At 38.7% G+C, this 12,899-nt stretch overlaps 3 protein-coding genes across 3 annotated transcripts; 1 reads left to right on the top strand and 2 right to left on the bottom strand.

Moving 5' to 3' along the window:
* Positions 1-1,396: 1,396 nt before the first annotated feature.
* LOC108060251 (F-box and leucine-rich repeat protein 13) lies at positions 1,397-5,520 on the bottom strand. The gene is made up of 3 exons (XM_017145889.3): positions 5,302-5,520; positions 3,399-4,687; positions 1,397-2,887 (listed from the first exon to the last, which is right to left on the bottom strand). The coding sequence occupies exons 1-3, from the start codon at positions 5,386-5,388 to the stop codon at positions 2,368-2,370; spliced, it is 1,896 nt and encodes a 631-aa protein (XP_017001378.2). The 5' UTR covers positions 5,389-5,520; the 3' UTR covers positions 1,397-2,367.
* Positions 5,521-7,227: 1,707 nt separating this feature from the next.
* On the top strand, positions 7,228-8,684 carry Or88a (Odorant receptor 88a). Its single transcript, XM_017145767.3, has 4 exons — positions 7,228-8,039; positions 8,126-8,315; positions 8,371-8,526; positions 8,584-8,684. Exons 1-4 carry the CDS (start codon positions 7,228-7,230, stop codon positions 8,629-8,631), a joined length of 1,206 nt encoding a protein of 401 aa, XP_017001256.2. The 3' UTR covers positions 8,632-8,684.
* A 10-nt stretch (positions 8,685-8,694) lies between these two features.
* On the bottom strand, positions 8,695-10,547 carry LOC108060172 (uncharacterized). The gene is made up of 2 exons (XM_017145752.3): positions 10,110-10,547; positions 8,695-10,055 (listed from the first exon to the last, which is right to left on the bottom strand). Exons 1-2 carry the CDS (start codon positions 10,462-10,464, stop codon positions 9,205-9,207), a joined length of 1,206 nt encoding a protein of 401 aa, XP_017001241.2. The 5' UTR covers positions 10,465-10,547; the 3' UTR covers positions 8,695-9,204.
* Between the last annotated feature and the right edge of the window lie 2,352 nt (positions 10,548-12,899).

Raw genomic sequence — 12,899 nt, 5'->3', positions numbered from 1 at the left:
AAACACTTAGTCGTCTTTTGCGACTTAGAGATGCACATAGTTTTAAATAAACCTTTATAATGTAAGCAAAACATCATCAAATTGAACAGAAAACGAAATGCAATATATGTATGAGTCAATAGATGCCAACTGGGCGTATGAGTAATGCTGAGGTTGCTTATTTAGGAAAATTAAAGTATAAGGTTATTTAAATTATACTTGTTTAGTTTATTTAGGAAAATGAAAAATCATATTACATTTATTTTATAAAATATTTGTACACACAAAAAAATTTGTGAAATTGACCTATACGGATAATTACGTAACTATAAAAAATAGTTACGTGTATTTTGTTTTTTCTTTGGGTGTGTATCCTTGCTAATTGTGTATATTTGTTGTTGTGAAAGTAACTATTTAATTAGTAGAATTGACAATTATTTTGGTTAATTTTACCAAGTTATTTTTTGTGTGTAGGTCCTTAAAAAAAAAGTTTTTTAATTTAAATCAAATCCTGTTCCAAACAAAATCGCCCAATATTACAGGTTTTTTTCTTAATCGAATATCGAATATTTAATGTTATACCGAATATCTCTAAACAGATCTACTGAATTTATAAAAACGACAAGAATATTCAGGGTTCCTGGTAATGCCAATTTAATGACACCCATTTTCGAAATTTCGCGCACCTTCCAGTCTTATTTACGGATCCGTCTCGGGCCGCAGTCGTGTGTGTATTTTGGCAACAATATTTCATAGTGGCTATGGAGCAGCAACGTTGGCTCGGGACATTAGCCACTGTGCGCCAACAACAACAGCAGAGCCACTAACTTGGCCGAATGCGTTCGCGAGTCTCAAGACAGCTCGGGATTTTTAGTTGTTCCACGCCGTCGACGAGTGACATTCTCTATGGCCACATAATATTTTCATTCATTTGTTTCGTTTCGTTTCGTTTAGCACCGGCAAACGCTAAATGTGCCCACCGACCCCTGATATAGTATTGCGACCCCCCCCTGAGTTATCGGCCATAACCCGGCACACGCCCCTTGATGGGTGTCAAAGTGCGTGTGCAGTGCCTCTGGAATTTGGCACGAGTCGAATGGTTTTCCCACTCGAAAAGCTTTTCGCGTGCACCACTCGCTTCGATGAGCTGGAAAGCTTTTCCGCCCAGGGGGAAAAAGGCGGTGAAAAGCGAGGGAAAGCCCATCAATCAACGTCGCTCGGTGAAGTGGGTGAAGGATGAAAGCTCAAGGGCTGCACCGCCAAGGAAATAGTGGATCACCAAGATGGGTAGGGCACTTATACCCACGATTTTTAATCATAAATATGACAAACAAAGCAAACAAAAAGGTTTAATTCGTCAAATGCAAGCTAACAATCCAATTATTTAGAAAAGACAACACACTCATTTTGACCTTTAAATATTATGTGTTTATTAGGGATCTTCAAAAGAAGCTGAATATCATAGCATACTTCTTAAAATAATCCCCTTTCATGGATTTTATATCGGTTACATTTCGATTAGCTTATAACACATGCAACATTTATTAAATGTTTAAAAGCTGATTAAGTTAAGTAAAATTCTTCAAAAGAATATATTCCAAAAGTTCCTTTCTGTCTTATCGGTGAAGTCTGGCTTCCCTTATACCTATATCAAACGGTTTCATTTAAAACTTTTCTCAAAACTGTTCTTATATCTAGGAATTAAAATATATCTGAAAACGGTTGGTTATTATTTAAACGTCAACTTATTCTAACAGCCTCTTTTCGCAAACTCGTCCCTTTATCAACCGTAGTTACTTATTCTTCATATTGTTTAAAAGTTCTAGACACATTCAGATTAATATATTGACTTGGACAACACTCAAAGTATTATTTGTAGAAGTATTGTTTCGTTTATCAACCACATTTAAATATGTATATAGAAATGCAAGCTCTACGGACTGTTATTATGGCCGTCGGTTAGGTATAAATTAAGTCTATGAAGAAGTCTTCGCTTGTGGGTATTGCTTGATTCGTTAAAATTAAATGTTAAAATATGAACTTTTAAAAAAATATCAGTTGTGCTTGATAAATCATTAACTGTTGAAATGGTCAGATTACTTTGGGTGGGAGGAATACTTGTACTTTGATATTTGGCTTCTGTTGTGGCTGATCTTAGAGTAGCGATCAAATGGGGGTTTTAAAAATGTAAGTATCACCTTTTAAAGTGCTTAAAGTAATTTTCTTAGGGATAAATCAATACACGTTTTACGCTAAACTTCAACCTAATCGAATCTAAACCACGATCTCGATAATCTCGGTCTCGTCGTCATCAAACTGATCATCATCGCGGCTCCCCCACTCGTTGTGGGGAGTGTTTCGGCTCCGTCAGTGGATGTACCTCTCCTGCTATAGAAGGACCTGTTTCATTTGCGGTCTCTGCGCCTCCAGGAGTCGCTGGGCCTGCTCATGATCCATTCCGTCAATGGAGCAGGCAATCAGCTCCACCAGATTGTGTCCGTGCGCGAGGACGTGGTGGATTGATTGCAGGGTCAACCGGTTGCAGTTGCTCAAGTTAAGAATCCTCAGACGCTTCAGATGGCTGACAATACTCAGCACAGTCTCATCGTCCACAGCCATGCAGCTGGACACACAGAGAGCCTCCAGAGATGGGCAATTCCGGGTCACGGCCTCAAAGCCCTCCGATGTAAGTCGGGAGCAATAGCCCAGAGAAAGGGCTCGCAGTTCCGGCAACTTGAGGCCTATTTGCAAAGCACTATCCGTGAGGTTGCGACAGCCCCGAAGATTTAGCTCCTTTAATCCGCGCAACCGACTGATGGGATAAGGTGTATCACCGTAGCCAATCAATCCTTGATCGGTTATCTTCACGCAGTAATCGATGTTAAGGTTGCGCAACTTCGTTTGGTACCTGTAAGTAAATAATTATTACTCTTTAGTCTTTCTCGAATTAAAAATGTAAGCATATTAGAGCCCTGCGTGAATCATTCAATTTTTGTTTTATCATAGTATGCCATGAAATTTCTGATTTGTTTAGTTAAATTCTATGTGAAATAAATTGAATGTTTTTCTAATTAATTTTAAATTTCAAAAATTTTTTTTATTTTTGAATTTGTCAGTTTTTTTTGTGTTTTCTTTTGAGCACAAAAAGTAAAAAAAAAACTTTTAAGAAATCATTGATAGTATAGTAAGTATAGTAAATAAAATTTAACCACAAAATTATGGCCCTTTCTTCTTCTAAAGAAATTGCCGATTGAATTATTTTGGAATTCATTCATTCAATTCTATTAAACCCAAAATTCAAATTCATAAAATTCTATTAAACTCAAAATTCGAATTATTTCATTCATATAAAACAAAAAATTCCAAAATAATTCATTGAATCCATTCATGCAGGGCTCTAAAGCATATATAATCCTTACTTGCAAATAGTTGCCATGGTGCGATCTGTCACCGCTTGACGGCAATTATCCAAGCTGAGTCGTCGCAGATTGGGAAGCCTCTCCAGCAGTTGACACATGGAGTTCTCGTCCAAAAATATGGTTTCCTCCAGATGAAGCTCTTGCAGGGTATAGTTCATATTACCGGCCAGTCCCTGAACCAAGCCCATTCCCGTTAATTCTCTGCAGTAGGCCATGGTCAAGGCCTCCAGCTGACCACTCAGCTGCCTCAATGCATCGATGCAATTCACGTTCAGTTGCACGCAGAACATTAGATCCAGCACCTTCAAAGTGCTCTGCCATTTGCCCGCTATATAGAGGAGCAGTTCGTTGGTGAGCGACAGCATTCCGGTTAAATCCAATTGACGGATGGGTGCTGATTCTGGTACGGCTCTTAGGACGGCCTCCAGCAGAACCAGATGACAATTTCCGGACAGCTTGAGAGTGCGCAGATTGTGCATCGATTCGAAGGCCTGACACCACTCCCGCGTGTCAATGCCCGGCGAGCAACTGAAGAAAATGTCCACGCACACCAGAGTGTCCGCATGATCCCGCAGGACATCGAGCAGAGCGCTCTCGTTGTTCCGCCTGAACTCGAATTGCAGGTGACGCAGCTGCACCTTGTTCTCATTTCGACGCAACTGCAGCAGCATTAGAAGCTTCAGCGAGGAGTCCAGACTGACGCCATCGCATTCGAAGCCCACCAGGTGGGCAAACTGCTTCATATCCAGGCCATCCACTGCCTTCAGGTGCTGATCATCCATGGAACTGGTGGTGGCAATAGTCAGCACCTTCAGGTTGGGCAGCTTGCCATCCAAATTCCGGAAAACCGGAGCATGACGCACTTGGAGATGCTTCACCTCGTGGCCCACGAGACGCAGGAAGTTCTCCAGCTGGCAGCACTGGCGGAGATTACGCAGCTCGATCCGCTCGAAGCTCAAGTAGCAGTTTTTTCCCTTCGCATGCTTGTGGATCGCCTCCAGATTGTGTTGCGTCACTATCACCTTGCCCTTCTCCATGAAGCGGCGCCGATGGACTAGATCTCGGCATCGCCAGGACACCATGCGGAATTGCTGCAGGTCGTTGTAGGAGAGGTACGACATGATCTCCAGCCACATCTCGTTGGGCAGCTCTTCGATGGCAGCCTTTGGGTGACCCTCCTCCTTACCCGCGTCCAGTTTCTCCGGGGTGAGCGGTGGCGTGGGAGGCGACGCAATGGAGCGGGCCAGAGCCAGCAGGGGATTCATATTCAACTCCATTCTATTGGGAGCCTGCAAATGAAAAATTTATATATTATTTCAAATTTTGTTGTAAATAATTTGGTTTAACTGAAACAAGAGGTATAGTTTCCTATAATATATTGAAACTATTATAATAGTAGAAACATAAATAATTCCTCATGTTTTGTCCAAATTAAATAGCTAAATTAATGTATTTTAGGGCCATTTTATCGTCTAAATTTTAAACTAAAAGTTGGTTTTAAACTTAGTAAAATTAACATGCAAATGAGAATTGACTCAGAAGTTTTTTAATATTTTTGTTTTTAAAAATTGTATAAAATGAATATATGTTTAACCTAATTTTTGAGATATTTTCTTTTAAACGTGTTTTTTATATGAGGTACAACAGCCCATTTTTATATGAGTAACACCTTAGTGACCTTGTAATTAAACGGAAAACTTAGTTTTTAAAAAAATATTTCACTTTACATTAAGTAGTAACCATAGAGATATTTTCACTTGCGATCCTCCCCCTTTGAAGGTTCGATGCACCTGACCACCTGTTCTTTGGGCCGGTTAAGTTTTGTTGCCAAGGCTAACTACGGTTTTCCACCACTACCACCTCTTTCTTCCCCCTCCCTCGATGCATTTTCGAAAACACTCACCTGAGCGTAGCTGCAGCTCAGCCTCTCGAAAAGCCTCTTCTCACGGCGCTGACTCGGTTTTCCACTCGTTATCAGACTGTTCCCCATGCAGCAACTCTATTAAATCTTGACCTTTAATTAAGTCTATGCTTTGTTTGGATATTTCTTTTCAACTGCCTTTCCTGGAGTTCCCTTTTTATGTGGATTGGATTGTCAAAATTTTATTAACCGTTCATGTACTTCAAACTTGGTTGAACTTTATTTGTATTTAGTTTTCCAGGTATTTTCTTTTATTATTGTGCGTTGATTTATTTCTCACTTTTATTTGTGCAGTACTAAAATCGTTTTATTCTTTATTTCTGTAATCACATTTAATGGACATTTTTCTGCGCTGATTGGCATAATATTTGTTGTTAATTTGGCATTCTAATAAAATGTTTGCTGCGGCTAAACAATTGCGTTGTGCGTTTATTTCCGTTATTTGTGCGGTTGAACAATTGAATTTTCCTTTGGCTTTAGCTGCCGACAATCACTCGCGTTAATTGTGAAATATTTGAATTAGATTTTCAAATATTTTCAGCGATTTTCTTCTCCAATTCGACAGCAACCTGCTGCCGCTGGTCGGGTTACAAAATCCAAATGCGAACGAAAAACAAACCGCTCACAGCTGTGTATCTGTATCTAATGACGAAAACCGCTCTTCCAGGGCCGCAGATACATTTTCAGATACTTTTCATATACAGATACTTCTGCGTAGATAATTTCACTTAACACGCATGCCCTCTCTATATTTCTATTCCTCTCTCCCGAAGGGCTCTCCCCTGCTCTTCGATTTGTTTATGTTTGCCGCCGCTTTGTGACCCACATACGAAAAAAATAAGAAAAAACCTTAGAGGGCGGCCTTGATTTCGGAGAGAGAGCAGCGAGATTAGGAAAATGAGAGAGCCAAAGAGAGCGCAAAGTGGAAATTATGTTTTGGTAAGAGCCGCTCGGACTCACCCCCGTTTTGCGCAGTGCACGTAACGCACAACATTACGAAATGCACAAGGGGTATTCACTGCGCACAACAATTGGTTTACTTTAAGTACAGTCGAACCTCTACAATGATTACCGAAAATGTATTAAAAAATGTTATTTACATAAGTAGGTTTAAAAAGATTTTTTTTTAATTTTTCAATTTTTTAATTTTGTGTAGTTTGGTTTTGGTAAGGAATAGAAACTGAAAACTCTTTTGTCAAACTTTCTTTTATCATTTAAATAAACTACATTTTTTTTGTTTAAATGAAATATGTTTTATTTATAGTTCCAAAGAGTATACTTTTGTCGGTTTCACTAAATAGTTAAAAATAAACGTGTCTTATAGAATCTAGACTAGTTAGAATGAGTAAGACTTAAGTTGTGAGATAAAAAAGAACCCTCTCCTAGCAATTAAATCAGCACTTGCAAAGCAAATAGCGCAAGTATCAATCAGTATTAAGAAAGCACAACCTATAATTTTGTCGACCTGGTGAGATATGGAAGTAATTATCAACAATTGCATGATTTTAGCAGTGGAATTTGAATAAATGTAAATCAATTTTAAGATGTAAGGGCTTAAAAAAATTATTTCATTTAAATTAAATTAATTGTAATTAATATATGTAGGTATATTAAGAAAGTAGAACATTCAATTTACGGTATGAAATATCTGAAGAGTACAAAAAACAACCTTATCATAATTTTGGGTTTAAGTTATAAATAGTTTTAGCAATACAAATAATTTTAGCCAATTTTGCATACTTCTAAGTAGATATTTACCTGTAGCCAATTTTCTGCGATCGTGGAACCAACAATTAAGAATCAAGGTGGCAGGACCTCAGCAATTACAGCCATAATTATCCAGTGAAACTAGCCATATAAAAGGCCAAGCCATATCAAATCCGCAAAGAAAAGTAAGTTTACTTCGCAATGAAGACCACGGAAATAAAGAAGCCCTTTCGGATGGAGGATTTTCTGCGTCCGCAGCTTTTTCAGCAGATGGCTCAGATGGTTCACTTTCAGTGGCAAAGGATTCCGGAGGACAACAGCATGGTGAACGCGTCCATGTGGCCCTTCTGGTTGTCGGCAATCCTCAGCATCGTGTTCTACGCTTGCAATGGATGGGACATCATAGGTCATCTGTGGCTGGGACGACCTCTCAATCAAAATCCGCCCGTGCTTAGCATCACAATTTACTTCTCCATCAGGGGACTAATGCTCTATCTGAAACGAAAGGAAATTGTGGATTTCGTTAACGACCTGGACCGCGAGTGTCCACGGGACTTGGCCGTCCAGTTGGACATGCAAATGGATCAGACATACCGTAACTTTTGGAAGCGATACCGCTTTATCCAGATCTACTCCCACGTGGGTGGTCCGTTGTTCTGCCTAATGCCGGTGGCCCTGTTTCTCTTGACCCACGAGGGGAAGGGAACACCAGTCGCCCTGCACGAACAGCTTCTTGGGGGCTGGCTGCCATTCGGTGTGCGGACGGACCCAAAGTGGTACTTTATGGTTTGGATTTTCGACATCACTTGCACTACTTGCGGCGTATCCTTCTTTGTCACCTTTGACAACCTGTTCAACGTGATGCAGGGTCACCTGATCATGCACCTGAACCACCTCGCCCGTCAGTTCTCGGCCCTTGATCCCCGCCAGAGTTTAACCAACGAGGCGCAGTTCTTTTCGGAGCTCAGATTATTGGTTCAGCGACAGCAGCTCCTCAATTGCTTGTGCGGCAGGTAAAGCTTAAAACATATTAGTGGTTTGAAAGGCTTTTACAAATTACAAATTTATTTATTTACCTTTTTACATATCAACATCGAAGGTACAACGAAATCTTCAAGGTGGCTTTCCTGGTTAGCAACTTTGTGGGCGCCGGCTCACTCTGCTTCTACCTCTTCATGCTCTCGGAGACATCCGATGTGCTGATCATAACCCAATACATTATACCCACCATGGTCCTGGTGGTCTTCACTTTTGAGATCTGTCTACGTGGCACGCAGCTGGAGGAGGCAGTGAGTTTGATTGGTAAAAACCAAATAGAATATTCCACAATATTCCGATTTATAGTCGGAGGGGCTGGAGTCGTCGCTTAGGTGCCAGGAATGGTATTTGGGAAGTCAGCGCTACAGGAAGTTCTATCTGCTCTGGACGCAATATAGCCAGCGGACACAGAAACTGGGCGCCTTCGGCCTCATCGAAGTGAATATGGTGCACTTTACCGAAGTTAGTAAACTTTAAATGGAATCGATATATTTGCTGCTCCGTTTATTACATTTTCAGATCATGCAGCTGGCCTACAGACTCTTCACTTTTCTCAAGTCTTATTAATGAAACTTAAATTTTATTATTATATTTTGTTTTTCATAAAAAAAAACCTTTAAATCACAGAGCTTAGCTTTCAAATTGATTTTAAATAAACGAAACTATTTTTGCTTTTCCTTTTGCAGCAGTTTTATTCAAGTATTCAAATACAAAAACGAAAAATTAATTATACTTTACAGTTGTTAAGTAATATGATAAGGAACGAAAAATCTTTTAAGTTCAAATTCGTGTTGTGCGTTTCAAAGTTCAAGCTTATACTGAGTTAAAGAATAGTTTTGAAATCTGAATATATAAAGATAACGTTCAGAGAAAATACAAATGATAAATATGCTTGATTAATTTACATACGTCGTGAGCGTTAAATATTCTTCAAATTTGCTCTGGTAGTTATTAAAGATTATGGATATATATACATCAATAAAAAAAATCTAAGCACAAGGCAGATTATTTTTGATGTTTTATAAAGGCAAAGTAAACTAGGAACTTAATTACGCTGTTTTCTTCAGATAAGCGTAATAAATTCCAATGACATAAAGTTAAGCAATAGAGTATTAATGTTAAAGGATAATCTGCGCTTTCTTAGTTACTGCAGTGATTTAGCAAGCAACGTTGTTGGAAAAGTTTTGCGGCCATGAGATAGAAACAAGTTGTAGAGTGTACAGTAATACTAATTTGTCTGGTGGACTTGTAGGGACATCCGAGGCACTGGTAGGGCTTCTGTTCCTCCTGACAGGTGGCAATGTGATTGCTGAGTTGCGTCTTATTGACCTTACTGTTCAAGCAGTAAGGACACCTCAATTTTGAAGTTTTATGCTTCAATTTAGCGTTTTTGGGATCGTTTACATATTCCTGGAAATCGTTGGCGCAAATGGTGCACATTTGAATTTGAGATTGATGACTTTTCTGGACCGGAATAGCAGATGCTTTGGATGATCCCAGATTCTGTGGCGAAAAATTGTCGATAGAGTTGCTTGCTGGGGCCAAACATAGGTTTTTTGGCGGATTTGCCTCGGCTCCTGAAACTTCAGTTGTATTAGATGATTTCCGACTAGTAGATGAAACCAAATTTTCTGAAGTTGGAGCCAAACAAAGCTTTTTTGGCGGGTTTTCTATGTTTTCTGTGGCTTCCATTGGACGTTTTAGTGCGTTATCAGGTGAAATCAACTTTGTTGAATTTGCAGTATTTTTCAGGAGATCGGTTATTTTAGGTTGGATATCAATATATAGTGGATTTTGACCGATACCCCCAGTTTTAGCGGACTCTTTCCTTTGTAGCAGAATTTTTTCAAGGATGATAACATTTTCTTTCTTTGACAAATTCTCGGAAGATGATGATGGTTCCTCTGGACTATTAAGTTTACCAGTTGGATTACGTAAGTCCAATGGAGCTGCTATGGCTTTTTGGGGAGGCACGCCTAGTTCCTTGGGTTCTGGGGACATTGGCTTATAAATATTTGCTATAATTGGCATATGTAAATACTCACCGATTTTAGACAAATTTGCAGGGGCTTCTTTGGGCTTACAGGCCTTGCAGGTGCTCCTGCAGACAATCAAGGTTCCGTGGTTAAAGAATTCTTTGATCTCCACCAGATCAGAGTTGCAGCCGCATTTGTGCAGCACCAATTGGCCATAGTTCATAAAGCTTTTTATTTTAACAGTTTGTGGACTTCTTTCTCCTTGGCACTTGCGCGTCGTCATAACCCCGTAGTTGGTAACACCATCCGTGTTCATCATCTGCAAATCGTTTCCACTTCTTCCTCTGCAGTTGCACTCGCGCGAGGATATAACTCCGCTATTGGAAACCACGTTAATCATAATATCTCCCTTTAATAGCGCCATATTATATTATTATAATTCTTGCGAAATAGCACGCGGTAGGCTTCGATTATTTTTAGAGTTGCCACATCCTTGCAAGCCGATCAAACGATTAAAATGTTTCGATAATTCCCCAGTGTTGTTATTAATACTCATAAGAAATTCTAGGGGGATTCCCTAAACTGTTGAATTGCTGAATTGTTGAATTTTGGTCAGCTGTTAATCAGCTGTTCCATACAAAGTCAACTTTCAGAAATTTCAGCAATTCAACAGCCTAGGGGCTGTTGAAAATGTTGTTGAATTGCTGAAAAGTCAGAGTTGTCACCTTTTTTCAAAAGTCGTGGCAACTCTGTAACATTTTAGTATCACCAGTACGCATTATTTATTTTAAAATCAACTTAGAAAGCATATTTGTGGTTCTTTTTACCTTGGTAACACTTTTTCACAGTAACTAGCAATAATAAATCAAATTTTACATGCTTTAAGTTCCGTGAAACTTTTCAACAAATAACAGCTGTTTGAAAATTCAACAGGAACCATTTTGGGTCGTTCCCTTAATTGCTGAAATTTTTTGTTGAATTTTCAACAATTCAGCAATTCAACAGTTTAGGGAATCCCCCTTCTATTTTAAACAAATAATAATTCAAAAAATTGCTGATACTGCAACTTAAATTCATATTTATTTACGCATAAAATTATGTGAAAAAATTGGTTTGTGATATTCAAGAAATTCCAAAAGGAATTTTTTGACAAAATCAAATTACATGATTACATGAAATAAAATTAGTTTTTTCATAAATGAGAAACAAATAAATCAAATAAACTGTGCCAAAAATGTACTTAAATAAAAAAAAACTTCTTTTCATTTTATGTCGACAGACCAAAAAAAAATGCTTGAAAATATAGTAATTAATGAAACGATGATAATTCACTTTACAGTCTGAAAAATAACTACATTTTCAAGTATACTTAAAAAGTTAAAAATTAAATAGAGGTAATCATTCTCCGCATTCAAGTTGTTATTCGTATAGATTCCTATTTATGTACGAAATTTTGAAAATTAAACTTATTCATCTCTCTGGCCGTTATTTACTCAAAATAGGCAAATTACTCTCTCTGTAGAGAAGCCTACTTCAGAGGTTCGATTTAAGCTGGTTAAATTCGGCAAGCAGGGAACGTCTTACGGATTTTTTGATGTCTATTGTAGAATTGACTTTAATTGGCTGAGAAGTTTCTAACGTTGGATGTTGATGTAATAAATCCTTTGCATTAATTATCTCCTTATTTTGAATGCTTGTGCTGGTAGACTTCTTAACTGAAGATATCGTTAGCTTCGAATTAGTTTCGTTGTTCAATGTGAAACAGACTGTTGCTTCCAAATTTTTCTTGACCAGTGAGGATATGATTGGCATAATTTTTTCCGATAAAGTAAAGTCAGACTTTAAGTGTGTTGAGATTTTAGGTTTAGTTGTCAAATTCATGCTTGGTTTTGGCTCATTCAACTTATCAACCCTAATATGCTTCGGTTGATTGCCCTGGGAAACAAAAGATTCTCGGCTCCGCTTCTGTGGGAGTGTCGCTGTGGCTTCAGGTCTTAAATTCTTAAGACACTTTCCTTGTGGAATAAGCACTGATTGCGGGGATTCTCGACTGCTCTTCTGTGGGAGTGTTGTTTTGGCTCCAGGATTCAAATTCGCGTAACAGTGTTCTTTTGCAATAAGCACTGATCGCGAATTATGCGGCTTCGGGGGAATTACATTAATATTTGGCGAGGGTTTTCGTTTCTTTTTCTGTGGGAGTGTCGCTGTGGCTTCAGGTCTCAAATTCTTGTAACAGTTTTTTTGTGGAATAAGAACTGATCGCGAATTACGAGGGATCGCCGGAACCTTAAATATTCCTGGCTTAGCAACAGGTAATTTTCCCGCTAATTTTGGTTCAATATGTTGAAGATGGTATAGTGGAACTGATGATCCATTTGAAGGCAGATTGTTAGAGGATCGACTGTCGGCTGCAACGCTACGTGGTTTTATCTGCTGCTGGTTTGTTGACTCGGCAATACTCCGAATCTGCATATTCGAATTATTGGTTTTGTTAATTGGAAAATTCTGGGGTTTGACGCACTGCATCATCGATCGATTTTCGGGTGGCTTCAATACAGACTGCATGTTCTATGTAAAGGACAAAAACGTTTTTTTTATATCGAGCTAAAATGTATAAAATAATTGGCTTACCTGAAAAGTTTTTAAGTTTTCTTGAGATATTCCATATTTCAGGTTCTTTCGAGAGACTGGATGTCTAATTAGGCTGCTTCCGATAGGCTTTTCTTTGCTCAATAGTGAATTACTCGGAGGTTGTTGAATCTGGAAAGGCGTACCATTGCCCCGTGGTTTCAAAAGATAATTCAGCCTTCTACAATTTGAACAAACGGGTCCCAAATTAGACATAGTGTTTGTTTGAGC

Source organism: Drosophila takahashii, chromosome 3R (assembly GCF_030179915.1).
Source record: "Drosophila takahashii strain IR98-3 E-12201 chromosome 3R, DtakHiC1v2, whole genome shotgun sequence".
Lineage (NCBI taxonomy): Eukaryota > Metazoa > Arthropoda > Insecta > Diptera > Drosophilidae > Drosophila > Drosophila takahashii.
Note: the sequence above shows the minus strand (reverse complement) of the source record. Positions and strands in the feature narration are given on the sequence as shown.

Bases quoted from the DNA above. Each gene is read 5' to 3' on its own strand.
- LOC108060251 (XM_017145889.3), bottom strand. From the start codon at position 5,388: ATGGGGAACAGTCTGATAACGAGTGGAAAACCGAGTCAGCGCCGTGAG. The intron at 4,688-5,301 runs GTGAGTGTTTTC...TTTCATTTGCAG, and splicing joins TGAGCTGCAGCTACGCTCAG to GCTCCCAATAGAATGGAGTT. The intron at 2,888-3,398 runs GTAAGGATTATA...ATTTACTTACAG, and splicing joins ACCATGGCAACTATTTGCAA to GTACCAAACGAAGTTGCGCA.
- Or88a (XM_017145767.3), top strand. From the start codon at position 7,228: ATGAAGACCACGGAAATAAAGAAGCCCTTTCGGATGGAGGATTTTCTG. The intron at 8,316-8,370 runs GTGAGTTTGATT...TCCGATTTATAG, and splicing joins GCACGCAGCTGGAGGAGGCA to TCGGAGGGGCTGGAGTCGTC. The intron at 8,527-8,583 runs GTTAGTAAACTT...TTACATTTTCAG, and splicing joins ATATGGTGCACTTTACCGAA to ATCATGCAGCTGGCCTACAG.
- LOC108060172 (XM_017145752.3), bottom strand. From the start codon at position 10,464: ATGGCGCTATTAAAGGGAGATATTATGATTAACGTGGTTTCCAATAGC. The intron at 10,056-10,109 runs GTGAGTATTTAC...CAATGTCCCCAG, and splicing joins TGCAAATTTGTCTAAAATCG to AACCCAAGGAACTAGGCGTG.